Raw genomic sequence first — 26407 nt, forward strand, 5'->3', positions numbered from 1 at the left:
TGTGAACATCAACAGGTACAGTAGCTTTCATTCAAAATGCAAAGCAAGCCATCGTCAATGGCTCTACCTACTAGTTCGTCTAACTATCTACACGGCAGTGTGGCCGTTATTGGTGGCAGCACCATTGCTAGGGCCGTTCTGGTTCGGGGGGTTGAAGGGGTTCGCGTTCGGCAGAATGGCCGAAAAATCGCTCGTGGAGAAGGCTCGGCGCGTGCGCGACAGTGATGGGTTCATGCCCGCCTCGACGAGTCTCTGCTCTTCCTGCTGCTTCTTGCGATGCGCCACCTTGCGTTCTTCCTCCGACATAATGGCCTGCAGGCGGCTAGATGAGTCCTGCAGTGCGCTCAGTTCCGTCTCCGACATGTTCCGCAACACCGCGTTAAGCGTGTTGTCGCTCATAGCGTGCATGAGGTCTTCCTTCTTGCCAGAGCCAGCAGCACGCATGTCGGCATCACTGCCGCTGGCAGTCAGTACGTTGATGAATCGTTGCTGCTCCATGATGATCGAGCGCATCTGTTGCACCGACAGGTCGTCATCGCGGTCGTCATTGCTTGAGTTGGCTCGGAGGATGTCCTCGATGACCACGCCGCGGCTTAGCGCATTGTTGTACAGCAGCCATGTTTGGATCTTTCCGGGGACATAAAGCGCCGCGAGCAACAGGATGAGACTCAACGACACCAAACCGAGCACAGCATCGTGCACAAAGTAAAGCGTGCCAACCAAACGCGAGTTGCTACCGAGGAGCACAAGCGCCCAGCAGCCTACAGCCGCAGCGAGGTATCCCATGCTCAGCAGACACTGCCACATACCATCCACATAAATGAAGGCGAGGATGAGGCCAGCGCCCAGCACAAGCACCAATATGAGCTTCAGGAATCGAACAAGTCCATTCTCACCGTTGGAACGCGATGAGGTAAAGAAGACTGCCTCGGCACTAAGGTACACTGCAGCCATGGAGCAGCAGATTACCAACGGAAGCCACGTCGACTCAGTCAGGATCGAGTGATATTCATCACTCGTCGATGAAATAGAGAGCGCGATCAATGCGAACAATCCACCCTTGACCGTAATGCACGCCTTGGACCACGGACGGAGCGTTGAGAAGTACGCGTTCTCTTCCTTGAACCACGCCTCCCATGACTGGTCTGGATTGCCACCGTCACCGCGCATCCACTTGAACCACAAACGGAAATCTTCCATCACGTCAGACCACTCGAACGCCAACGGATTGAACCAGAACGGAGACCAGTACCAAGATACAAACACAAGCCACAGCGACCACGTCGTCGATAAGTACTGGAAGCCAACTGTGAACTTGTAGTAAAGGGTGAGTCCAATAGCAATCTCCACTGCAGCATACAGGTGGCTGCTGGCATAGAAACGGTAGAGCTCGTCGAAAGACGAGTGCTTCGTCACGAAACCACGACCCGTCGCACGGTACTTAGCACCACCGGCAAGAATGGTCTGTCCGAAGTAGAACCACTTCGTGCCGATGTGGAACAGGAAGTACAGCGGGCCACCCGTGACGAAGAGGACCACAATCTCGTTCAGTGCAGCCTTAAAGCCGCGCTCGACAGAAATCGTTGCCAGCAGCGGTGCAGTCGTGAAGAACGCCACAGAGCCAAGCATCAGCTGCAAATTGCTCAGCAGTACAGGCTCGCGACCGCCAACACCCTCAAGTGAAAGCAAAGCGCGTAGCAGGTTGCAATACAACAGGATGTAAACGGTCCAGATGATGATTGACGTCGACAGGTAGAAGCCCACGTGGTTGTAGTAGAACGACAGCAGCTTGAAGAAGTCCAGTCGCTGACTAATGCGATACACATCACGCGAAAGCGACTGCTCCGCTGCACCTTGAGCCAGCTTGGCCTCAAATTTGTAGATCTGCTGCATACCGACATCACGCCCCTTACCGACCTTCGTGTACTCCGGGAAGGTCACAGAACCCCCTCGCATACAATTGTTGTAGCCCGCAAAGATATCTTCACTGAGGTTGATGCCCTTGCTGGCCTTGCTAATGCCGCCGCGCGTGATGAAGAAGAGCTTGTTAAACACATCAGGGTGGCCGTAATGCAGACGCATGCGCAGTGGCCGCGCCAGTGTACGCTGGCTCAGTGTCACGAAGGACGTCTCCTGCAGTGCCATGTAGTTAGCCAGCGAACTCACGCTACCCGTGAAAATGTGTTCTGGGATGCCCACGATTGTGAACGGCCGGTCAGCTGTGCCCTTGTCAAACTCTTCGAGGAGGTTTCTCATCTTGAGCCCTTCCTCGAGGTATCCGTCTTGGTTCATATCAATTGTCTGCAAGTTTTCGCCACGAGTAAACACAATGGCCGAGTTCTGGTTCTCAGGCTTACCTTCACCCAAGATGGGGTTGCCTGGCAGCCGCACACGGTAGATCTCATGCACCGAGCCAAGCTCCTCGCCACCCTTGATGAGTACCGAGAAGTAAGACTGCTCTTTCTGGTAGTTCACGCGCACCTCATCGATGTAAGCAACACGGAGGTTCGGAAAGCGGTGCAGCAAAAACTCGATGTCACTCGCCTTCGGGTCATTGTTCTTCTTCTGGCGGCCATAAATCTGGCAAGCCACGACGTACGTAAACTTCGTGTTGATCAGTTCCTCCAATTTTTGCTGCGGCACCTGCTCAATCTCCGCAAGCAGTCGAATGGCTGCTTCACCGTACATCATACCCTGAACCGTACGCGACAGCGTCTGGCCACGCAAGGAAGCCCACATACGCAGCTCAATAGCAGTCTCTGGATCCTTCCAGATGTTCTTCTTCGGCTTCACTCGTTCCAGGAAGTTCTCCCAGTCTCGCTTGTACAGCGTTTGCAAGAACAGCAGAGTATGCACATCCAAACCATCCTGCTTACTTTCAAGATCCTTTCTTGAGTACAGCACGTCCTCGGCGTAGAACGGGGTCATGACGCTCCACGACTTCATTTCCTCGAGCAACGGCGCCAACGGCATATCCATAAACATCGAGTTCACGAAGAACAGCAGACGGCGGCGCGCATCGTAAGACTGTGGCTCAGCATCAATTTTCTGCAAGGTAAGAAGTCCATGCAGGTGTGACAGCACCACGTCCGTGTGGCTTTCAAACGACGTCAGCGTGATCTGTTCACCCGTGTAGTTATCGTCCCACATGAAACCGCGCTCTTGCGTAAGAATCCATGTCAATCGGTCCGAAATACCCTTGCTCTCCGTGTACACCGGATCTTGCTCGTGAACATGAGCCAGCATTTCCTTCACTAAGTTCAGGAACGTGCGCACACGCTCGCGGATCTGCATGATGTGAGCGCTCGGAATTGAGTGCGTGGCCTTGCCATTGTTGACCGCGGGTTTGTGCGTCTGCTGCTGCATACGCGCAATACGAGCAACTCCAGAACCACGACTGCGACGAGGAGGCTCAAGGCCCAAGGACGACAACCCCGTCGTACTAGCAGATTTTGTAAGGCCCGACGGAGCAGGGCGGTACGAGCTCGACTGCTGCGGGAATTCGTACGACGCATAATCAGAGGGATCCTTGCGCACAGGGATAACCTTGGCGCCGTTCTTCCAGGCACGGGCGTTGGACTTCAATAACAACACCAAGCTAGCCAAAGCACGACCGCAAGGAGCCACCTTCTGAAGGTTAAGTGCGCGGAATACACCGCGTGCTGCCCATGAGTTGAGAACACTTGTGATGTACTTCACATCGTTGCTGTGGCACGGGCCGAGCACGTTGACAAGCATCCAGTTCGCAAGCTCCCAAATCTCTTCGACGGATTCCTCCACCATCGGACTTTCACTGAGAATCTCCAGAAGCTTGTCTTGCAACACACGTTCCGATACCTTGCCGTCATTAGATGAGTAAATGTCAAGGATGCTGGAAGTGAAGTTTTCGAAGCAACCAGCCAGTTGGAACTGTGGCAGGTAAATCTCACGTTGGTAACCATCGAGGCGGTGAAAGTGAAGCAGAGCCTTCTCCCTGTTCGAGATCAAATCGTCCGCGCGCATGCTGTCGATAATAGTATCCCATGCGATAGAGAACGAGAACCACTTGCGCCGACGAGCAGCTTGGCGCTCCATTGGTGTCTGCTTGCGACGCGAGAAAGAGAGCAGAGGGGTCTCATCATCATGCACCGAAGTACGTCGCTGGGACAAAATTCGAGACGTCGGGTCCGCGCCACCTGCAACGCGATCTAGCACCTCGTGGCCAACAGCGGTTGTTCCGTACGACATTCCCGTGCTCTCAGCAATCTGAAGTCCAGTCTTCGAGTTTCGAGCGATCACCTTTGCATTGAACGCATCCACAGCACGGCTAAACGCAGAACGCACACGGCTAAAGTTGCGAATTTCGCCAATGTGCGCTGAAAAGCCCACAAAGGTACCCGTGAAAGCCATCCAGATCGAGTTCCAAATCGTGATATCCACGCAGAAGACCAAGAAGAATGGCATCCAGTTCAGGAAGATGAGAAACATCGTTGTAATCATACTCACGTTATTCTCCACATGGTCGGCATACAGCAAGAAGCTCGGCACCACAAGCGGGGAAATCTCAAACTTGTAGCTGAAGTACAGCTTCCATAAAAGCTGCGAAGCCCAGAAAAACTGGTAGCCCACGCTCTTAGACTCCGGGTCCAAGACGTTGTCGCCCACGTACAGGCGGTTCATCGGGCTCACAATATCACGGATAAAGGCAATGGGAACAAACGTAGTACGTCGCGTCCAGTTTGTGAGGCCGGGCATGACTTGCATGACGCTGTTGATCAGCCCAGGCACGTGGAAAATCACCGTGACGACGTAGTACGTCTGCCACCACAGACCACCATACGCCCAAGCGTACCAGTACAGCATTGACGACGTCACCACAAGCGCCAGATGCAAAAGCACCCGCAAAACATTACGCACCGTCGAAAACGCTCTCTGGTGCACATGGTACACTGCGAAGATGTCGAGACCATCACGCAGAATGTCCAGCAAGAAGGGTGTGATCAGAGTGCTTGACGTGATTTTGCACAAGTCGTCAAAGTTCATCTCTTGCTCGTTAGCAAAAGCGAGAACTGCCAACAAGTGAAATGAAATCACGTGGAAATTGAAGATACGGTTGAAGGCGCGCAGCGGTAGTAACCATGTTCGTTTCTCCACGAACGTCTTCGCCGATTCAGTGAATCCCTCAGCAATACTCTTGCGTTTCTGGAAGAAATTGCCGCTCTTGGAACCACCGTTCAGCCCACCTCGGGTACTGAGGCCTCCTAGACCCTCACGTTGCATTTTCTTCTGCTGGTAAATCATGGCAGGGCTCGGCGACGTCATGTCGAGAACTTCCTCGTGCTTGTAGTCGTATTTCAGGCATGCCTTCGTCCAGAAGAACTCATTGAAGTCATCGTAATTGTGGCGGTCCTCGTGGTCGTGCTTCGACATCATCTCAGCCTTCAACAGGCCGTAGACAGGTGTTACCACCGTATCCAGGAAGTATCCAGCCTCGCGTTCGGAGTGACGAACCGACGGAAACTCCTCCTTCATCTTATGGAAAAGGTAGCACAAGAACTCGGGAGAGTGGCGCAGGTTGCTAGTCTCACCCCAGATGAAGAAAAACAGGCACAAGTCCACCGAGATCTCGTCCACGCTCGTAAGGCCTCCCTGTGGCGCCCGCTGCTCACTCCATTGCAGCGGTTGAATCCTCAACTTCGAGCACCACTTGTTATAGTTAGAAAACACCAAATCGTGCAGCTTTCGATACGGGTTCCCATTCTTACGAGTGTTGTTCGTGAGCAACACTACGATGTGCTCTGTCTGGTTGCGGAAGTTGTCAAGTTGGAATCCAAAAGATCGCTGCACATTCACAGCGATGCGGAAAATTGTGCTGAACTGCTGCATGTTGTGCGGCAGCTTGTTCGGTGAAAAGAAGTTGGTCATGTTCTTCTCAGCTCCCGACACTTCCTCATCAGGTCTCCACGATCGAGCGTCCGAACTCGCAGAAACCTGCGGGAATTTAGCTTTGCGCGCACTAATCGCGTTATGGCGCAATGTCACACCACGCAAGTAGTAATACCCATAGATTGTGCTGACCGCACTGAGCACGAGAAGAAGCGCATACATCGCTAAGCAGTGCTCCGAGCAAAAACCAACATGGTCGTGACTGTCGCCGTTGAGGATAAAGCCAGCGAGGTTCCACGCGTTGTCGGCAATGTCACCCTCGCTCACCCAAAGCGAAATCGATAGCAAAAACGCCAGACTGCCCAGCCAAGACGTTGACAGGATCACAATGTGCTTGGTGTCGATCTGCGGCGCACACCCCAGCGCGATGCCCACACCCACAAACACAGCAGTGATCACCCGCGTAGAAAGCAAAGGCACGAACTGGCTTATCATTACGCCACCATACAAACCAAGCATCGCACCTAGCGAAATCGGGTACACGAGACAGCAAATACCACCGACCACGAAACCACACAGGCATGCAACAGCAGTCTGGATCCAGGCAAATTCTTCTGGGGCGCTTGCACTTATCGCTCCATAAAACAACGCAGTAAGCCACAACGAGCTAGCGTAGGCTGACATCGTCTTCGGGTGAGACGTGCCTCGGAAAGCCATGAAAAAGCCCACAAGAGCATTAATCACTGCGAAAAGCTGCAGAAGGATGGTGTCCACGCGCAGCGAGCCGTACCACGGAAGACCATAGTCTACCGGATGCGAGTAGATCCATTCATTCGTAGGATACGCCTCTGGGTTGCATCCCACCGACGTGTATCGGTTCGGTTTGCCCTGGTACACGCGCACATAGTCAATCGTGAAGTTCGAGGGCCATATCGAGTCACAAATCTGACCATCGCACGGCGGGGAGAACTTTTCAGAGACAGCAGTACTCAGAATAATGTAGCTGGGCTCCACAGGAAGCTGGCGAGGAGGGACATCACCCACCCACTTGCTCAGCGCTGAGCCGGGAATTTCAAACAAGAAGGCACTGTCGAGCCACCAACGGATGTAACCCTCTGGACCAGGGGACCAATCCAGGCGGTACAAGTGGAAATCTCTGAACGCGTTGGTTTCAAGCTGCGTCAAAGCTGAGATTGAGTCGAGACCAACCTCACCATAGTAGTCGCTGTTAATACGCGTGAATTCGCCGAACTTGAGGCCCTGATACCATTGTCCAGGAGCAGGAAGCGTTTCCGAACCCGGACGCATGTCCTCAGACAGACTAGGACGGATCTGCAGCGACGTCGAGATAAACGCTGGCTCATCGCGGGCGCGAATCTGCGCTTCAATCACATCAATCTCCGTGGCACCACGACCCTGGAACGGGTTCAAGCCGTACATCTCCGGGTACGAACTCTTGTCGTGCTTGTTGGTCAGGTTGCCACAGGCACTAATCTTCTGCTTGACCTTCTCGGTCTTCTCCACAAAGGGGGCGCAGACATCGAAGCTCCACGGCCACGTGCCGTCCTGGGAGCCCAGGAACGGAGCACGACCAATGTTGCCCATGATCCAGATAGCCGGCCACGTGCCGGGGATGCCCCACTTGCCAGGCAAGATAGCCTTGACCTCAATGTAGCCGCCGGTATAACAGAACTTGTTCCACGTCTGCACGCTGCCGCTGACGTACTTGGTGCCGCGGTAGCGCTTCTTGGGCTTGGAGGTGGTGATGACGAGGTTTCCCTTGTCGATCTGCACGGCCTGGGGAAGGAAGTAGTGCTGCCCCATGTTGGTCGTATCTCGGATGTCGAGGGCCGTCCACTTGGAGTCGAAGCCGGCCTCGAACGAGCGCTTGGAGCTGTTGAACTCGTCCGAGAAGATGAGCGTGTACTCGTTCATCTCGCTGGCGTTGCCGCCGTAGTCTGGGAAGTTCTGCGGCCCCGCGGGCACCGAGAGGTTGTAGAACTTGGGGTCCGTGTCCGGGTCGATCCACCGCTTCTGGAGAGCCGTGAGGTTATGGCGGGTGATGGGCAGGAATGCCTCGCCGCCCGCGGGCAGTAGCAGCGCCGTGAGCGCCAGCAGCAGCAGCGCGCAGGTCCTCCGGCCCATTGCGCACAAGGCTTTCTTCGGGACTCTCGAGGAGGAGGAAAGGCAACGCCGGCCTGCAAAATGCGGAATGAAGGCTCGGACAGATCTTCCGCATCAAACGTCTGGGATCGCATAGAGGCTGCGCACAAACCCGGGCCGGGACTGCGGGTTTGCGCCTCGCTGAATACAAACAACAAGGCAAAGCCGGCCCGCTAGACAATTTAGAAGGTGGGGGGGGGGGGGGGACGGTGGTATCTGCAGCTGACGGTGGACTTGACCACTGGTCAAGGACTGCTTATTTACCAAGCACCAAGCAAACGACCTGTAGTGCACTCCCGCGAGGCGGGTGGACACATGTATCCGCCCCGCCTTCCCTTCGTTTGGTCCCTCGGCCCGACCTTCGCACGCAAACAGTTCTGAATTTTCACCGGTCCGAGCGAAGGCATTGGCAGCGCGAATGTCGCGGCAAAGTGGCTTTTGCTGGCTGCCATTGCAGCAGAGACCAATGTCAAGCGCGGAAGAGGAGGGCAATCCTGATTTATCCATACCCGCGCCGCCGCGATTGGCCGCGCTTGATTCACAAACTGCCCGCGGGCGCGGCAGCAGCAGCAGCCCTGCGTCTGTGTGGTTCTCTATGGACAGCCTCAACGATCGGGGAGCGTGTTTGATCCGCTGTTTGCGGCTCAGACTCTGAGCAGAGATCGGGCCGCAGGTTGCAGTTAGTCCTTCAAATCGCAGGATGCGAAGCCACTGGCCTCCAAAGACGCGGCGCCGCATCCTGCTCATGTTTTCCAAGCACCACAGACCGATGGCGAAGCGAGAACGAGCTCGCCATGACTGCAGTCTCCTCAATCGAGGCGGAACTCGACAGCGGCGACTCGCCGCCACGCACTTGCCCCAACATGGTGCAACGCGGGCCAAGAATCGGCCGCGTACTCGGCTCGGCTCAGCGTGACACGCCTGATTACATGTACCGGTAGCCATTTGACACGCCTGGTGTGGTGTACACTAATCCAAATCGAACCCTCGAGTGTAAGGAACGACGCAGCTCCCTCGATTGTAAGCGCGTCCAATGTCCTGCCTCGGCCAACCTGACCGCCGGGTGGCGGCAAGTAAGCAGAGTCGTCGCAAGTGACAGTGCCTGCACTGCAGGCTGCAGCTTTCTGATTGTAGGCTGCGGTAAATCGGATGAGTCTAGTAAAGGTGCCTCGCGATGTTGTGAGCCTTGGTGCAAGATACAAAGGGCAGACACCTGTACTCAGCGACCGCGTGAAAGGAACGAGAGGACTGCGAAGGACCGGTATAAATGGTCGGTGGTTCGCGTCGCTTCTTGCTACAGAGTTGCTCACAGAACGAGTCACCGCGAATTTCGTCACCGTCGCGTCAATTGACGATTTTCTTCGCAGGTTATTAAAAGACGGACTTGTCAAGCATGCATACGGTAATATCACCTGCTCAGATGCAGTGTGTACTAGTAGGCCCTTCGAGTCACGCTGACAAACGCGCTTCGTCCGTTTGACGAAGTGAGGCAGCTTCAGTTTCCCCAAGCAGCCTGATGCGAAACAAATCCATTCGATGGTACAGAGTACCAGGTCTGCACCACCGAAATGGCGTGTAGCACACTACTGTGACGTGGTCCACATCACCTGGTCGCTGACGCCTCTGCACCACACACGCACATCACCCGACCTCGTGTATCAATCGCTTGCACCTGCTCGACATGTGGCTCCGTCGGTCCTGCCTGCCTGCCCTGGCGCGCGCGCGCTCGGGCCAGCGCTCGATACTGCAGCGCAGCGCGCCCACGCTGGCGTGCGCCTTCTCCACCGACTATTCGGCCGTCACGGCTGAGAACATCCGCAACGTGGCCATCGTGGCGCACGTTGACCACGGCAAGACCACGCTGGTGGACCAGTTGCTCAAGCACGGCGGCAACACACTCTCCGAGGAGCGTGTCATGGACTCCATTGACCTGGAGCGCGAGCGCGGCATCACCATCATGTCCAAGTGCACGCGCGTCGAGTACAACGGCCACGTGCTCAACATCGTGGACACGCCCGGTCACGCCGACTTTGGCGGCGAAGTGGAGCGCATCCTGAGTATGGTGGACGGCGTGGTGCTGGTCGTGGATGCCACGGAGGGCCCCATGTCGCAGACCAAGTTTGTCCTGACCAAGGCGCTGCACCGCGGACTGAAGCCACTCGTCGTTGTCAACAAGGTGGACCGCGACACCAGCCGTCTGGATGGATCTGTGGAGAACGAGCTCTTCGACATGTTTGTGGCGCTTGACGCCGACGACGACCAGCTGGAGTTTCCTGTGCTGTATGCGTCAGCGAAACAGGGCTGGGCCGTGCACGACCTGGACAACGGTGAGGCGCGTGACAGCATGCTGCCGTTGCTGGACGAGATCACTCGCTACGTGCCTGCTCCAGAAGCTACCGCCGACAAACCGTTTGCGATGGCCGTCACAATGATCGGACACGACCCGTACGTCGGCCGTCTGGCGACAGGCCGCGTACACGCCGGAACTGTCAAGGTGGGCTTGGCTCGTTCTAGATGATGCTCTTGCACTTCGTACTGACTTTTGAATGTGCCGCGCTTTTTCACTGTGCCATTGACTAGATTGGCGACTTGATTCAAGTGATGAACCGCGAGAGCAAGAAGCTTGAGACTGGCAGAGTGACTAAGATGTTCGTGACCCGTGGTGTTTCGAAGTCGGAGATCACGTCGGCTACCGCTGGTATGTTTGAGAGCATCACTCTTTTATGCTTGAAGGCGTTTGCATGCTAATACTTCATGTTTTGTGCTTAACTCGTTGTAACAGGTGACATTATCACCATTGCTGGTGTCAACGCGTATGTGTCCGACACCATCGCTGACGTGGCCGTGACGGAGCCGATTCCCTCTCCGCAGCTGGACCCGCCCACGATTTCCATGACGTTTGGTGTGAACGATGCGCCGACCGCAGGCAAGGATGGAAAGTTCCTCACATCTTCTCATATCAAGCAGCGCCTTGAGCGCGAATGCGAGGTCAGTGGGATCTTGCTTTTCTTACTTTTTTGTTGAGCTGAGTGATTCACTGATGAATGATTGTGTATTGATGTCTTCAGAACAACGTTGCTATCTCCATTTCTCAAAGTAAATCGTCGGAGGCCTTCGATGTGCACGGCCGTGGTGAGCTTCAGCTTGCTATTCTGATTGAAGAAATGCGTCGTGAGGGCTTTGAGATGTCTGTCTCAGCCCCCCAGGTGCTCTTCCAGACGGACCCGGAGACCAACCAGAAGTTGGAGCCTATCGAAGAAGTGACGATCGATGTCGACTCCGATTTCTCTGGCACGGTTATTGACAAGCTGGCGACCCGTGGTGGTGAGATCATCGAGTTCAAGGAGATGCACGACAAAGTGCGCCTCCAGTTCAAGATTCCCAGTCGCTGTCTCATGGGCTACCGCAGTGAGGTGCGTAAATGCGTTGAATCCGAGCACTTTTCTCGAATAAGGACTTACTCTGGATCATGTTTCCTATGTGTAGATCAAGACTGACACTCGCGGAAGTGGAATTCTGAACTCGATTTTCCACGGCTACTCGCCGTTCCAAGGCTCGGCTACTCCTCCGTCGAAGGGCAAGCTTATCTCCTCGTCTGGAGGCATGTGCACGGTAAGATGATAGCTTAAATGTACGATCGTTCGTGCCCCCAATCCTATTTACTCAATATGGCTTGCTGGAAACAGGCTTACGCGTTGAACACGCTTGAAGACCGCGGAGAGATGTTCGTGAAGCCTGGTGACGAGGTGTATGAGGGTATGATCGTGGGTGAGCACAGCCGCCCTACGGACATTGAGATCAACCCCACCAAGGAAAAGAAGCTCACCAACATGCGTGCTGCCGGCACGGACGAGAACGTCAAGCTGTCTCCGATCCGCGTGATGTCCCTGGAAGATGTTGTGACCTACATTGGCGAGGACGAGATGATCGATGTGTCCCCGACCAAGATCCGCATGCGAAAGCGCGAGCTCACCGCCAACGGCCGCAAACGCGTGCAGGGCAAGAAGAAGTGAGCCATGTCTTCGATTCAGCAAAGCCTGGCGATTTTACAATCAGCGTCCGAAGCATCTGAGCAATTCGTATTCATATAGAGGCAACAAACAGTAGATGAGTTTCAGCAGAAACACATAGAGCAACTAACAGTGTACATGGTATCTCTTTGCCGGTTCAGGGCCGACAAAGCTGTCCACCTCATTGCTGCAACATAAAGTTCTTACGTAAGTTGCCCTATCTTACATCACTTGGCTTTTGTATGGCCGACTTGAGTGGCGGGTCATTTTGGATCCGACGCCGCTGCCTTGCAAGCCATGGCGCTGTCTCCGGAGGATGAGGCCGCGTACAACATGCTGTCCATGAAGATGCAGCGTGACGTCAACTGCCTGGCAGACCCGGATCGAAGCGTGCGCCGCCGTGCCGCGGACAAACTGTACCGCGCACTGCAGAATGAGGCGTCGCGGGTGTCCGCTGGAGTGCTGCGCGCTCTGTGCGTAGCCAACCTGCAGCGCCCGCTGCTGCAATGCGCCGAAAGCGATGCCGTCGAGAAATGCCGCGAGCGAGCGCTCACATCGCTACTGTTTCTGTGCGAGAACGGGGCGCTGGAGCCGTCGGACGCGACTCTGAAGGAGCTGGTGGCTTTGTCCAGCGCGCGTCTCGGCAAGCTGCCGTACCCGGAGCCGACGGAGGAGATCCGCCTGCTCGTTCTGCAGCTACTGCACGCATTCCTGAAGCAGTTTGCAGCAGTGACAGTATCGGCGACGTCACTGCGTGACGTTATTTCGGAGCTGGCCAACGCATTGGGCAAGACGGCGGTGGACCCGTTCCCGGACGCCAAGAAGATGGCAGCAGAGTGCGTCATCTTGATTTCGACGACTTGGAAGAGCGACGTGGCCTTGCAGATTGGCGCTATTGTGCGACCTATGGTTGTGAATCTTGGCCACCAGCACAGCCGCGTGCGCGTATGCGCATTGCAGGCGTTGGAAGCTGCGGTTCCCTGTGGCTCGGAGGCTTTACCGGAGCTCATCAAGGAGGTGCTTCTCCCAGCTGTTGAGAAGGTTGTATTTGACCATGCCCCGTCCGTGAGGAAGCAACTAGTGATCATGCTGGCTGCGTGGCTAGCCCAGATCCAGCAGATTCAGCAGTATGAAGCGTCCATCTTCCCCATTTTTCTGGCAGGAATCATCGATGAAGCTCCCGAGGTTCGGCAGCTATCTCTCGCTAAACTGAATGAACTTTCAGTAATCTGGGAGGCTCGGGATGAAGATGGAAATGTTAAGGCGGGCGATGTAGAGCCGATGGAGGTGGATATGGACTCAGCGAAGAACACACCACCTCTTTTCTTTGAGACTCGCCCACCACTTGGAGCTCGGAAACTCGCAGTGACTATTCGAGCGCAGGTGTTGCCGCTTCTTCTCGAGAAAACGGGGGATTGGACTGTGCAAGTGCGTGAACGCTACACACAAGTTCTCAGTGCGTACCTGGTGTTGCTAGAGCAGAACGTGAACCCATTCCTCGACAAGGTTTTCTCGGCGTTAGGCAAGACGTGCCGTGACGACGAGGAACCCGTCTTCAACAGTGTGAAGGCTTGCTCAGGTGTTGTCGGGTTTTACGCTGATGCCCAAATGATTTTGGCTTCTTTGCTGCCAATGGTGGCAGGTAGGCTGGCCGGCCAGGATACCGCGCAGCACCGCACGAATGGCTTAGTCCTGCTGGGTATGAGTATCGAAGGCATGACAACAAAGACGATTGGAGCTCACCTGGAGGTACGCACGGATTGCCATCAGTAAGAACTTTCGTAGACTATAACTAACCGCTCTTATCATTGTGCTGATCACCGCTTAGCTGATCACCGAGGCATTGTGTGACGCTGGTCTGCGCGAGTCTGAAGTATCAGACCTGCAAGATCAATTGGCTGGCGTTGTCGCGAGTATTATCAAGACTGCTGCACCGCTGCTCTCGCAAAAAGATGAGATCTGCTTCCGACTGTTTTGGGTGCTGAGTCACCTCCTCGCTGCGTCACCAGAGTCATCAGTTGCCTATGAGACGGTATACTACCTGCACGACGTATTGCTGGGTCTGAAATGCGCGAAGGTGCTAACGCTGTCGTTGGAATGGAATTAGGCAAGCGAAGCTATGTTGGATCTGGCTGTCAAGATTGAGCAGCCTATTGAGGTTAGTCTCATTTTATTCGTTTGGGTGAAGTACTCTCTAATTTGCATGGCTTCGGTTGACTTTAGGTACTTTATGCACGCTACATGGGCAAGCTTCTGGATACTATGAGGCTTCCCACTGAAGCAGCAAACAGTTGGCAAAAAAGCGACCCGAGTTGCGTACTGTTCGACTCGCTTTGTCGACGTGGAGGAGTGGTATAATACGTTCTATGCTCTAGTATCTCTGCTAGAAGCCCATTTTAACTTGTCGTTTTGGTTTGCTTCGTTTAGGCATGCGGTGTAAACTTGAAGAAAATTGTGCCCGTCTTCTTGGTGCACCTCGACCCAGTTCAAGATGCGGATGTCCGGCTCGCTTTCCTTGCTTTATTGGAGACGATGCTAGGGACGGATACTATCAGCCAGGTACGCTATCACTCGGCGTAGCTTTTGCTCATGGCTCATGTCGTGTCTAATGGACTTGTGTTTACTACTTTTCCAGGCCTTTAAGCCATTTAGTGTTGCTTTGCTCCAGAAAACTATCATTCCGAACATCGTGTGGCGTGGAGGGCGTGTTGCTGCAACTATTAGGTGAGTGATAAATGCTTTGAGTAAGGTTATCTTCCTGTAGTACTGATGCTTGGACTTGTTACTTGCACCCATCAGAAAAGTAGCTGTTGCTTGTGCATACACGCTGCTTCGCCACGGCATTGCCGACCAGCCGTGCTTGTTTGAGACTGCACCTCAGGTAAATGCTTGTGTATTGGTAGTACCCTCTCTGATTGTTAGTGCTTGTGCTAATACCTGCGCTGTTGCTATCATCGTAGATGCTGCCTGTGCTTAAATCCTCGATGGATGACAGCGATGCCAAGACTCGCCAACTGGTCTGCCTTGCGCTGCAATATCTATTCGTAGCATTGCCTGGGTGCTTGGGGGGTATGAAGCACGTCTATTTCTCAGAAGGGGGGAGCATATTTCTCACGAACAGCTATTGTGATTGTTGTCTACAGAGGAACCAGTTCATCAACTCTACGCCGAGATTCTGAAGCGCCTCGATGACAGCAATGACACTGTGCGAAAAGCGGCGTGTCAGACGTTTACCACCTTTTTGAAAGCTGCGCCGATAGAGCATTTCCAAGGAACAATCATCGATTACACGTTGGACTGCCTTTTTGTCCACCTAGACGATTCTGAGCCCGACATCCAGGTAAGCAAGGACGCACAACAACGTAACTTGAATCGCCTTACGATTCTTTTAGTTGTAGAGGTGTACTAATTCTTCAGTTGGTTGGTTATCGCGCAGGAGGCCGTCTTCAATGTTCTGAAGGAAACGGTAGCGATCGACGCTCCCCGGCTGGCGAAGAAGGCGCAAGAGAATCGGACTCGTCACCAAAGTCCTCGCTATTGCGATCAGCTTCTTGCGCTAGCGACTGCCCAGTCGGCATGAGCGATGTTATCGCTCAGCAACTCACTTTGGCATTACAAAAAAGAGTGAGCTCACCGCAACCAATCTCAAGCTCTTTCCAGCTTTTGCTCGTCCAAGTTCTTGAAGTACGCAACCAAGTCGTCGATCCGCTTCTTGTTCTTCTCCTCATCTTCTAGCTGCTTCTGGAGCTTGAGCGCCTTCCTTTTGCGAAACGAGGTCTTCGCCGTCTTGAAGGCGAATATTGGTGGTGATTCTTGGTTCGCAGTATTCTCTGTCTTCTGTCGCTTTAACAGGCCTCCACGACCGGAGCGAGACTCCAAATCGCCCTTCCTCTTGCTGTTTCGTCCTGGGATCGCTGCATTCACCGCGTTCTCCTGCACAAAAGCAAGCACGTCAACCGTGTTTACTCAGCTATTCCTAGCTGCAAGCTCCACCTTGTCATCATAAGAGCAGCCTGGACATGGCGTGACGTTAGTATAAGACCCATGTATACGCCGGCTATTCTTGCAGCTGCCCATCAGCCAGCCGAGGTCGGTCGAAGCTGCGAGCGCAGGCGCATCCGCACTCACTGTCCTCTTCTGGCGAGTCGTCCAGCTCGTAGGTCTTCTTCATCGGCGCCTTGAGGCTCTGGCGGCGCGTCTGCATCTTGGTGATTGAGCGAGTGCGGAATGCAAGTTGAAGCGTGACCATCACTCCAGGGACAGGATCTTAGGTGGCCAACGATTGGTCCAATTCAGCCTATTTTTGATTCGCTAGTTGTGTGCTATTCTGGCCAACCGGAGCCTGCCAACAGTTTCTCTGTGCCCAAGCCACTTCTCTTTCCCTCGACGACCAGACAAGCACCGCCGTTGCCATGAGCGCTATGAAGGTCGCGTCCGACGAGCCCCAGGGCTCCATCACCATTGAGGTGCCGCAGCACGCGCTGCAGAAGATCAGAAACCAGCTCGTCAAGGCCGTCGATATCCGCAACGTGCGCGGCATCTCCCAGTTCTTCGGACTCGGTGCGGTTCCCCGCTCTCCTCCATCCTAGTCCCTTTCTATCAATGCTAACTGGTATGCTGTGGCTGATCGACCTACCAGGCGAAGAGAAGCCGTTTAATGTGCCTGGCCGCGATGTGCTGGCCTCGCGGTGCCGCAAGAACGCGCTGTTCTTCAGCGCCAACTACGCCATCTCCGCGGCGCTGGTGGGCGTCGTCACCATGTACGTCGACACCGTGCATTGCGTCGCCAGCGAGATGAGAGGACGCGTTGCTGACTGTTGTACTTTTGGTGCAGCCTGCTGAACCCGTTCTTCCTCTTTGTGCTCATCTGCCTCGGAGGCTTTTGGCTTTACATGTCGAGCGCGACGGCAAATGAGTCGCCCGAGAACCCGACGAAGATTATGGGGCGCACGGTTACACCCGACCAGCGGAAGCTCGGTATGCTCGGTGGTACGTTAGTGCACTATTCTTCAGTAGCTAGCGTGAAATGTGCTAACGCGTATGCTTTGCGACTGCATGTGCAGTGAGCGCCGCTGTGATTGTCGTGTTTGGAGGATCCATCCTGTTCACGATCTGCTCGGCCAGGTAAGTGCTAGCGATTTCTAGGACTGCGGATGTGGTCAGCTTGCTAAATATTGTGCTTTACTATAAATGCAGCGGAGCTCTGGCTATTTCGCACGCTATTTTGCGCGACTGCCCCTCCATCCGCGAAGAGGACGAGCTGGGTTTCTTGTCCAGCGAGGCGGACCAGATCGCGGATACTGTTTAACTGTATGCTTGGACTGGGCATCATGCCACTATCTAGGCCTGCATAGATCGATCTGAAAGAAACAACAGCCAGCAAGCAAGACTCGAGAACGACGAAAGTTCAGATGCTCAACTCCTCCAATAATAACTCAGTAGCGAATGCTCTTTGCAGTGTATTGCTCGGTTGCATTCGCACAACACGATACCTTCCACAATATATCAAGGCGTGTGTAAGGGAGTGTTCTATCAACACCAATGACCATTTTGTGATCTGCGACTCGAACTTGGCCTCGTCAACACTGCAGCATGTTTGATGAATCATCAAGTGTTGACTCACCTAAATTGTTCGGTCACACAGAGTTGTAACGTACTTTTGAAATAGTCAAGTACTACGAAGCAGTGATCAACGAACTGGGCTACCAAGGCAGGCTTCAGTCAAACCCATTTTGAACAGTGCTTTTCCTGACGTCAACTTTCGAGATGCATTTTGACCACCGATTGACGTGAAGCTGGCACATCAACATATCTTCTTCAACTACTGCAGCTACAACAACTTGTCGCTACGGTTTGTATTTGTTTAGAAATTGACAACCATACCATCTTACGCACTCCTACATGTATATTTGATCCAATTCGTCACTCAAGCCAATTTTGCTTTGAAAGTCGCCAACCAAGGTTAAAACTCATTGACCCCGCTTTTTGGAAATCATATCGCTATAGGATACTGAAGTACGAAGTAATACCGATTGATAATTATTGTGCAAAATCACTTGGTTTCACCTTAGCACGTGTGTGTTAGATGCTGGATGAAGCAAACAGGGAGTTTTGTACTGATGTAGATGATTTATAAAACTAACCAGAATCCGCTTGGGCCATCCGATAGTTAATGTTTGTGTCGTGATCAACGTAGGCTGCTCCAAATGCTTGGTTCACCAAGTGCTCGTGCACGCTAGAGCACTTTCAGCTCCAGTGAAATGCTGCTCATCTAACTGTTCGCAGTCTACGTTGGCGTTTTCAGGGGAACAACATGCGAAGTCGTGGGTCACGCTTTTTTCTTTGAAGCTGATTTCTGTCGGACAAAGTTTGCGGTCGGATCTATGATGTTCCTCTGCAAGTAAACTCCCAAAAGAAACTATAAAGGAATCTTTAGGTCATGCGTATCGGCTCTAAAAGCGCGGAGTAGCATGTTTTTTTATTCTTCGACACGACACCCTTAGCAGGGACTTTCCGTTTTCCCAATCCAAGAGCTTCATCACGTTTTCTTTCGTCAGCATACTTAGCCACCGCCTGTTGCTGGCTACGCTCAGTGATACCTGTGCGTCTTCGGGAAGGCTGAGGTGCGCTAGCTGCGACTCAAGAGCCGGCGCAGTGAATTACGTTGGTACATGAAGCCAAGCATGTTGCCTAGGGACGTAAAGCATTCATAGATCGGGCTGCAGCAGCGCGAAAGTCTGTCGCCGTCTACTGTAGTAACAGGAAACGCTACCGGTAGTGACTGAGTCGCTTCTGATAATTGACCTGCGCCTGCTGCTGGACATTTGACTGCTGTTGAGATACGATATACATGTATGCTGCTGTTGCTGAATGATCCACCGGAGCTGATCGGGTCGAGGTGCAGTAGCTGAGAGAGCGACTGTGGGCGATTTTTCAGCGTCAGAAACAATCTCTCGCGATTCGCGCTCAATTGTCTGCTGCCTCGTTTTTTGTTTCTTGGTGTTAGCTGGCTGGTTTGCGTCTCTGGACCTCCTGCGTTCAGGTTTGCAGCATCTGAGTTCGGGGGGGGGGGGGTTGAGCCCTCACCGTCACTGACCGTCAGTCTGATGGCCGTCAACGTGAATGCAGTCTCAAATCTTGCCAGCTCAGGCCGAACGGCGCTCACGCTGTTGTCCCAGTTGTGAGTGGCAACGAGGGAATGAACACTGGCTTGCTCCTTTTCTTCATCCTCGTCGTTCGAGTCACTGCCGTGAGAGGAAGACATTGGCTGCTGCTCGCTGCACCAAGATTTGCCTTCAAAGCGCGGACCTCCGTGGACAGAAAGCTCGTTCAGAGGTGCACCCCAGTGGCTGTGACCCGTTCACTGACCGGTTTTCTCGGTCCAATGTTCCAAGAAAATAATGTCCAGCAAAACTTGTCATATTGCGGCCAGCCTGGAGCATCCACGGTCGCACCGATCGACCCAAGAGCGCGGCAACATTTCATGTGACCAGCCAGGGACATTTCTGTAGCAGTGCTACACAGTGACAGACTTCGTGACCGTGACCGCGACCGCTCGACTGCACCGTCCTCGCCTCTCTGACAGATTTTCTTTCGCGAGCGCGGCAACCGCGTGTCGGCAACTGCGTGTCGGAGGTCTTCTTCAATCAGCGTGTTTCGTCAACGAAGGCAGTCAACCGCCCTGCGCTGCGCGTCGCCGCGCCCGGCTTCCTCCTCGACTTGCAGGCTTGCTTGATCGGCTGTACCGCTAACGCTCCAGTGACCAAGAGCGCGGCGACAACCACGCGACGGCTGCTTGAGGTCCATCCGGGTGTGACGGCGGCACGGGGTCGCCAATCGGGTCTTCTGCACCAGCGGGGGGCCTATCAGCGCCGGCGCTCGGGCTCCGTTGGTGACCGCCATGAGATCGTCACCAATTCTGGTGTTGAAGGGGGGATGGGGAGGTGGAACACTGGCCAACCGTACCTAAGCGGAATGTCCAATCAGCGTGAGAGGTACCACCACGCTCTTAAGTACGATCAAATAAGGTGAAGGTGCACCTCTAGTCATCAAGATACGCCTCTCTCATTGGTCGCCGAAACGTTACTGGACAGAGCAGGACAGTTGAGGCATAAACAAGCGTCGCTCCGGCAAAAAAACCGACTTTCGGACAGCACCGGGCTGGCACAACGTCGGCCGTGCACGTCACTCGCTGGCAGGACGCTCTCGATGCACGTGGCCCAATCCGGTCACGCCTCCGCTTCTCTTCGCCCGAGCAGATCGGCGCGGCTGTCCTGCGGCAAATGATACGGATGGCGTCTCGGTATGAGTGGCCCTCACTGCTGCCTGCAGAGCCAGGATTCAATCCTGAGTTGCCTGCCGGTGGATATCTTTGACCACAACGGCCAGCTCGAGCTCGAGCTCAATATGAGCGGATAAACATGCTATCTTGCGGTACTTGCACGACACTGCAGGTCACTCTGCTGCGGCTATCGGGGTCCTGCGCAGGATGCCCCCCGGTGCGTTTTTACTGGGGCCGCGCTCGCACAGATTTCCCATGATTTACCGCGTCACAGGCTCAGCAAGGCGGAATTTTCTTGAGGCAGCTTTTTGCTCAAACAACCGAACGGTGTGGGTAGGGCAAGTAATCCTGGCCCAGGATAGGGCAACCCGGCTGGGCGTTTGTTTGCCACCGAGCTCATTCTGGAATTCGCCTCCATCGCGGCAACATCAAGCAGCAGCTACTAGTCTTCAAGACCTCCGCTCCTATTTAGAAACCATGTGGGTCTTTGGCTACGGATCGATTGTCTGGAAGACTGAGTTCCCCGCGGAGGACACGGTGTTCGGCTACGTCGAAGGCTGGCACCGCCGCTTCTGGCAGGGCAGCCCGGACCACCGCGGCTCGCCCGAGGCAAAGGGCCGCGTCGTGACGCTCATCAGCCGCGAGGAGATGAAGAAGTTCGACGACGAGTACGCGCACCTGGCGGGCGACCACATCACGTGGGGCCGCCTTTACAAGGTGCCGGACGAGGAGGTTGCCGACACACTCACCAAGCTCGACAACCGCGAGCAGGCCGGCTACGACCGCCAAATGGTCGATGTCCATTGCGAGGACGGCGTGGTGCGTAAAGCGCTCGTGTACATCGCCACGCCCACCAACTCGGACTTCCTGGGACCGTCGTCTGTGGATGAGATGGCCAAGGAGATCGCCACCCGCAGCGGCTTCAGCGGCCCCAACTTCGAGTACCTCTTCAAGCTCTGCGACTGCATGCGCTCTCTACAGGTCCGCGACCCGCACCTCATCGCGCTCGAGAAGGCCACGCGCAATTACACGTCGGCCATGCGTTGGAGCACCAACGACACTGGATGTGGCGTACAGTAAACTAGAAGGCGCGCGACGACTACAGCGCTCCACCGAACAAGTCGCAGCGCACCTGCTGCGCGGTGTAAATTATTCCAATAGAGGCCATAGCCGATTTCTGTCACCTGAAGCACACGTTCATTTTCGGCTTTCATGTGCACTTGAAATAACGGTTCATAACCGGCGGTCGCGGGAATCGTTACTGTGTCACGCGTGATTCAGCCCGCGGGATGCAAGTGCAACAGAGCGTGCGATTGACGCTCGTAGAGGAGCAGCTCTTCCTGCGAGCGCAGGGTCGCGTGCGGGTGCATTTCCGGGACTTCGAAGAGCTCGAGGGCTTTGCCGTGCTTCGAGCCAACTTGGATCGCTTGCTCGGCAAAGTGGAGCTCGAGCTGCGCAGTGTTTTCCTGTACCACCACGACGCCGCGTGCAAGGCTGAGCAGTTCCAAGCCGAACTGGACGCGTGCAAGCAAGAATTGCAACATCATCTGGTAATGTGCGACCAGGTGATCGCGGCCGCGCGTAAGCTAGCGAAGAGTGCCCCGGCGACCTTAACAAAACGCACGAACGAGCTGCAGTCGTTCCACACCGCCGAGATCAAACTGAAGGAGAAGCAGTGGACCGTACAAGCAGACAAACGATTGCAGGACCACGTGCAGGTACTTTCAGCCCAGTACGCACGACAGCTCGAGCTCATCGAGCTGGAGCATGCCCAGCGCCTTGAAATGGTGAAAGAAAATCTCGAGGCCAAGAAGCAAGCTGAGGTTGAGTATGTCCGTGTACAGATGAGGCTCCAGATGACAAGCCAGATAGATCGGGAAACACGTGAACTGCTTGGCAATGGTAAACATCGACGCCGTACGAATATTACGCGATAGGAACAAAGGTGCTTCATCAAAATATGCGTCTGTGCATCGCTTGTTAGCCGCTTGGCACTAACGGCCCAAGCTAGCGAACGCATCAATGTTAATGGACTTGCCCTGCTGATTCTGCTGACCGTTTTGGAGGCTTGCCGGGTTCATGAGTTGCGAAATGTTGTAGTTGACGTTGCCCATGCCACTGGGAGCACCGGGCTGCGGCCCTGTAAAAGAACCTCGCATTCCATGCTGGTGAGATTGTTGCATCAGCACTCCACCCTGAGGCGCACCCATAGCCATACCCATAGGTTGCTGCGTGTATGCTTGAGTCATATTACCCATAGAAGTTGGGCGCTGCTGTTGTTGATGTTGGAAGTTGCCGGTATTGTGCGTTGCGAACGGATCCAAATTGACGTTTCCGGCGGGCTTCGTCGGTGTGGGTGGAGCGACAGAAGCAAACGGGTCCACATAGTTGGTTTGCTGAGGGATAGAAGCGACTGGGACTGCTTGTTGCTGTTGGTGCGGCGCGGGTACGCTTGTGGCAACAGAGTCTCCAGCCGCTGAGATCTTTGCCTAGGATTCACAACATTATGATGTGAGATATATCATCGCTGTGCAAACGAATACTCATGTGAAACTGCACTTACACTGGCCAAAGGATCGAAAATCAACGATTGTGCCGACACGCTCACGCTGGGGCCAAAGTCGTCGATCAAATTAATCTCGGGCTGCTTCTTCGGCTTTGGTGCAGCTGGGGCCGGGGGTGGCTGACGGTGCGCGTTCGTAGGCGCTGGGTTAGGAGCAAACGGTGCACTCTGCTCCTGCAACGATGAGCGCTGTCCACCGTACTGCTGAAACCCTTGCTGTTCATTTTGCTGTCCCGAAAAGCTGCGAGTGCGTCCATTCTGCTGTCCCGAAGACGTTCGCGGACGAGCACCCTGCTGTCCAAAGCTTTGCGTACGATCCGGCGGAGGAGAACTACCCGTGAAGGATCCTCGAGAGCTACCGGTAAAAGATTCGCGATTGCTACTCGTGAAGGAGCCGTGAGACGACTGAGACTCGTTTTGCGTCGCTCCGCCAGGCCCCCACCGGCGCGTTCCGTACGCATCTAATTGACACACAACATTGATCACACGTCAACAATGCCTATCATTAAAAAAATATAACGCTGTGAATATATACGCCCGTAACGTACTTCCAGAAGGAGCGTTCGGCTGGGCATAGGTAGCGGTAGTGATCCCGTGCTTCTTGCGGCGATAGACATCCCAGCGACGGAACGGGATCCGATCAATCACGAAGTCTAGCATGACACATAACACACGCAGGTACATCCTGATTAGCTCGTCCTCCTTGCACGTGGCGAAAGTCCAACCACACCATATTTCGGGACGTCAGCAGACTCCATGTCGTTGATACGAACTTCCATAACCACATTGAGTCCGTCCAAAACCATTGAGAAGCTCCAGTCGCCCAACGTCGCCTACACGAACGACAGCACAACAAATCACCACACATCACGATAAAAACCAAATCCCCCAACATGATCAAAAATTATCTCCTCACCGTGGACGAGAAATGCATCTGTCGGCCGTCATACTGCACCACCTGCACCACCAAAGCGCTTCCCCATCAGTCATCCACTTCAAGTAGCGCCTAACCAGCCACAGAAGTCGCACCTTCTTGTAGCTCATGACTGAGTGGACCAGCACCACCTCGTGCGTGCGGTCCGAGTCGCCCAGCGTGAACCGCCACGTCACGCGCTTCTTGGAGGCCGCCACCATCTCGCCGATGTGCTGCTCTTCGCGCAGCACGCGTTTGGGCGGCCCGCGCTCCAGCGGATCCGGCTGCGGGTTGTAGATGCGCGCGGCGTTGCCCGAGTACATGGCGCTGCTGCTTGAGAGATGAAGAGACTGGAAGTGGAGACCTTCTCTTCCCGATGCGGCAGATCTCAGTGAGTGGCCTGGGTTCTGGTCAGTAGGTTCCTTGGAGCATCATCCAGTCTAAAAGAGAGTCGAATTAGGGGTCAATCGTAACTAGCCCCTTATTAATAATTCGTCATGGTAGCGACTACATGTAGTGGATTGGGAGCTGATGCTGCCAGTGTATTTCGTCAACCCTCCCTCCTTACTTTGCCTTTACTCTCTACGGTTAGCAAAAGGTCATGCCGAGACCAAGCTGGGCGCGCTTGATGTTATCCTGCGTGACAGTAGCGAAAATTAGTCAACATCAAATTGCCAGAGAGAGAAAAGCGAGAGCTTACATGAGCGTGCGCCTTGAGAATCCACGAGTAGTTGGCCTCGAGGCGGCCGATGCGGGTTCCCCATACAAGACCCATGCCCACGGAAACACGCGTGTCGTCCGTAAGGTTCTTCAGCCACTTCTTCTCATCAAGCAGGCGGTCCCACGTCGTTAGATTGCCAGCGTTAGCAAAAAACTGTCCGCGGAGACCCAGCGCCTGAGCATCAAAGCACACGAAGATAGTGTGAATTAGACGGACAAAGTTATTGGTTCATGCAAGACAGACTTACAACAAAGAGCGGCAAAGGAACAGGGAAGCCGAGGCTTGCAGTTCCGTTGTAGCTCACGTCGCCACCAAGCGCATCACCTTGCGCAACCCCGCCATCAAGAGGAGAAGCCCGAGGACCAATGCCCTTGTGGTTGAAGCCACGCACATTCATGGGGCCACCCAGGAAAAAGCGGTCACTGATGCGTGCTGGCCGGTTCTGCTCACTACCATACGACTTCACCGTTCCCAAGTGGTACGAAAGGCTGAAGTTAAGGATCGGGAATCCATTGAGAACAGGGCCCAGCGCAACGTGCTTCTGACCCTCCACCTCAGCCTTCACGAACTTCACATCGCCCACAAGACCAGCAATCTCCGTACTAAGAAGCACCAAGCAGACAACTTGTTAGATCAGCTGAACCTTTGCTGCAAGTGCAATGGATCTGTTGCCAAGTCACGTACGTGTACTTGAAGAGGCCTCCAGCTGTCGGATACACAACGTTGTTCCGTTTGTCGTCCGTGAACACATATTTCACACTGGTCTTCGTGGACGGCATTGCTTCCGCCAGGATACTCGGTGACGCACGGTACGCAGTCGGAATCTTGGAGTCTCGGCGCGGAAGCAGGTCGCGCCAACCCACATTCAATGACAGGTCGTGCACACCTTCATAGTCGCTGATCGAAATGCTACCAGCACGAATCTTCTCGTTGTACGAGCTCAGCCACTCTTGGTTCTGAAAAAGCAATACCCCGTAAAATCAGACGACATAGTCTGCAACAAATCCAGTAGCACAGCAATTTTACTGACGTGGAGCTCGTTGGTGCCAACGGCGCTCAGGTACAGCGGTAGACCAAAAAAGCGCGGCTTCTTGAACGTCGCGCGCTGGGTGTTACTGCCCGATCGCGCATAAGTGGCACTAAGCGTGATCTTCTCTGCTTCACCGAGGGCATTCAACAACGTGAGCGAAGATTCCTGCAAACAAAGAGCATCATCTGTTAGCAGTCCATCTCTACGCGCCGATTCTTTAATTAAATGCACCGTACTCCTGCTTCGTCGTTGCCGTCGGTGGTTGCGCCCACGTGCAGAGATCGCCAGCCCTTCTCCTTCACCGTGATCGTCAGGTCCGTCTCATCGAGCTGGCCAGAGCTCGCTGTGATTGCAGCAACCGCATCAAACCACCACGTCAAAATCTAGCTCGTCAATCCGCAGCCACCCTGAATACACGTCCTCACCCTTGTCCAGCTCAATGTTGATGGACTCGAAAATGTCGAGCGCCCTGAACTCCTCCGTGGCCTCCTCCAGCTTGTGCACCAACTGGCCGATCCGTTCGGCGCTGTACGCCGCCTACAGATTGAGTACGCCGTGTCTGTCAGATCCTCGCACCAGTAGATATATATACTATCAACTGTTGCATGACTTAGTTGTACCTGGAGTTCGTTCTCGAATACCTCCGGCCTGTACTCACACGAAACAGAACCCAATTGTCAGGCTTGATTGGATACCACCATCATCAATCACGAGTCGCGCGTACTTGGTGCGATCGTTGCCCTTGAGGAAGACCTTGCCGATACGCATGCGCGGGCCCCACGGGTGAGGTGGGTCCTCGGCCGCAGGCTTGGGCGTCTCGCTGCTGTTGGTGGTCGCCATCACTCCCTCTAGCCAATTTTC

At 54.4% G+C, this 26407-nt stretch overlaps 9 protein-coding genes across 9 annotated transcripts; 5 read left to right on the top strand and 4 right to left on the bottom strand.

Moving 5' to 3' along the window:
- Positions 1-87: 87 nt before the first annotated feature.
- Positions 88-8010, bottom strand: KRP23_5871 (Callose synthase 7; the record flags this gene model as incomplete). The annotated part of the gene is made up of 1 exon (XM_067890990.1): positions 88-8010. The coding sequence occupies one exon, from the start codon at positions 8008-8010 to the stop codon at positions 88-90; it is 7923 nt and encodes a 2640-aa protein (XP_067745389.1).
- A 1699-nt stretch (positions 8011-9709) lies between these two features.
- KRP23_5872 (50S ribosomal subunit assembly factor BipA) lies at positions 9710-12041 on the top strand (the record flags this gene model as incomplete). The annotated part of the gene is made up of 6 exons (XM_067890991.1): positions 9710-10522; positions 10609-10726; positions 10811-11016; positions 11097-11441; positions 11515-11640; positions 11715-12041. 6 exons carry the CDS (start codon positions 9710-9712, stop codon positions 12039-12041), a joined length of 1935 nt encoding a protein of 644 aa, XP_067745390.1.
- Positions 12042-12335: 294 nt separating this feature from the next.
- KRP23_5873 (Dynein axonemal assembly factor 5) lies at positions 12336-15618 on the top strand (the record flags this gene model as incomplete). The annotated part of the gene is made up of 11 exons (XM_067890992.1): positions 12336-13617; positions 13681-13787; positions 13867-14070; positions 14146-14196; positions 14262-14390; positions 14466-14597; positions 14674-14762; positions 14838-14919; positions 14999-15107; positions 15182-15378; positions 15475-15618. 11 exons carry the CDS (start codon positions 12336-12338, stop codon positions 15616-15618), a joined length of 2526 nt encoding a protein of 841 aa, XP_067745391.1.
- A 65-nt stretch (positions 15619-15683) lies between these two features.
- KRP23_5874 (uncharacterized protein) lies at positions 15684-16242 on the bottom strand (the record flags this gene model as incomplete). The annotated part of the gene is made up of 3 exons (XM_067890993.1): positions 15684-15971; positions 16032-16051; positions 16167-16242. The coding sequence occupies 3 exons, from the start codon at positions 16240-16242 to the stop codon at positions 15684-15686; spliced, it is 384 nt and encodes a 127-aa protein (XP_067745392.1).
- A 208-nt stretch (positions 16243-16450) lies between these two features.
- Positions 16451-17346, top strand: KRP23_5875 (uncharacterized protein; the record flags this gene model as incomplete). The annotated part of the gene is made up of 5 exons (XM_067890994.1): positions 16451-16598; positions 16678-16798; positions 16873-17027; positions 17102-17162; positions 17235-17346. The coding sequence occupies 5 exons, from the start codon at positions 16451-16453 to the stop codon at positions 17344-17346; spliced, it is 597 nt and encodes a 198-aa protein (XP_067745393.1).
- Positions 17347-20796: 3450 nt separating this feature from the next.
- Positions 20797-21399, top strand: KRP23_5876 (putative glutathione-specific gamma-glutamylcyclotransferase 2; the record flags this gene model as incomplete). The annotated part of the gene is made up of 1 exon (XM_067890995.1): positions 20797-21399. One exon carries the CDS (start codon positions 20797-20799, stop codon positions 21397-21399), a length of 603 nt encoding a protein of 200 aa, XP_067745394.1.
- A 209-nt stretch (positions 21400-21608) lies between these two features.
- On the top strand, positions 21609-22256 carry KRP23_5877 (uncharacterized protein; the record flags this gene model as incomplete). The annotated part of the gene is made up of 1 exon (XM_067890996.1): positions 21609-22256. One exon carries the CDS (start codon positions 21609-21611, stop codon positions 22254-22256), a length of 648 nt encoding a protein of 215 aa, XP_067745395.1.
- A 57-nt stretch (positions 22257-22313) lies between these two features.
- Positions 22314-24118, bottom strand: KRP23_5878 (uncharacterized protein; the record flags this gene model as incomplete). Its single annotated transcript, XM_067890997.1, has 6 exons — positions 22314-22808; positions 22883-23343; positions 23431-23535; positions 23613-23715; positions 23799-23840; positions 23912-24118. 6 exons carry the CDS (start codon positions 24116-24118, stop codon positions 22314-22316), a joined length of 1413 nt encoding a protein of 470 aa, XP_067745396.1.
- Positions 24119-24383: 265 nt separating this feature from the next.
- On the bottom strand, positions 24384-26386 carry KRP23_5879 (SAM50-like protein SPAC17C9.06; the record flags this gene model as incomplete). The annotated part of the gene is made up of 9 exons (XM_067890998.1): positions 24384-24431; positions 24496-24690; positions 24764-25118; positions 25201-25472; positions 25547-25711; positions 25783-25889; positions 25972-26083; positions 26167-26194; positions 26271-26386. 9 exons carry the CDS (start codon positions 26384-26386, stop codon positions 24384-24386), a joined length of 1398 nt encoding a protein of 465 aa, XP_067745397.1.
- Between the last annotated feature and the right edge of the window lie 21 nt (positions 26387-26407).

The sequence above is a fragment of the Phytophthora ramorum genome, assembly GCF_020800215.1.
Source record: "Phytophthora ramorum isolate Pr-102 chromosome Unknown Phyram_PR-102_s0005, whole genome shotgun sequence".
Classification (NCBI taxonomy): domain Eukaryota; phylum Oomycota; class Peronosporomycetes; order Peronosporales; family Peronosporaceae; genus Phytophthora; species Phytophthora ramorum.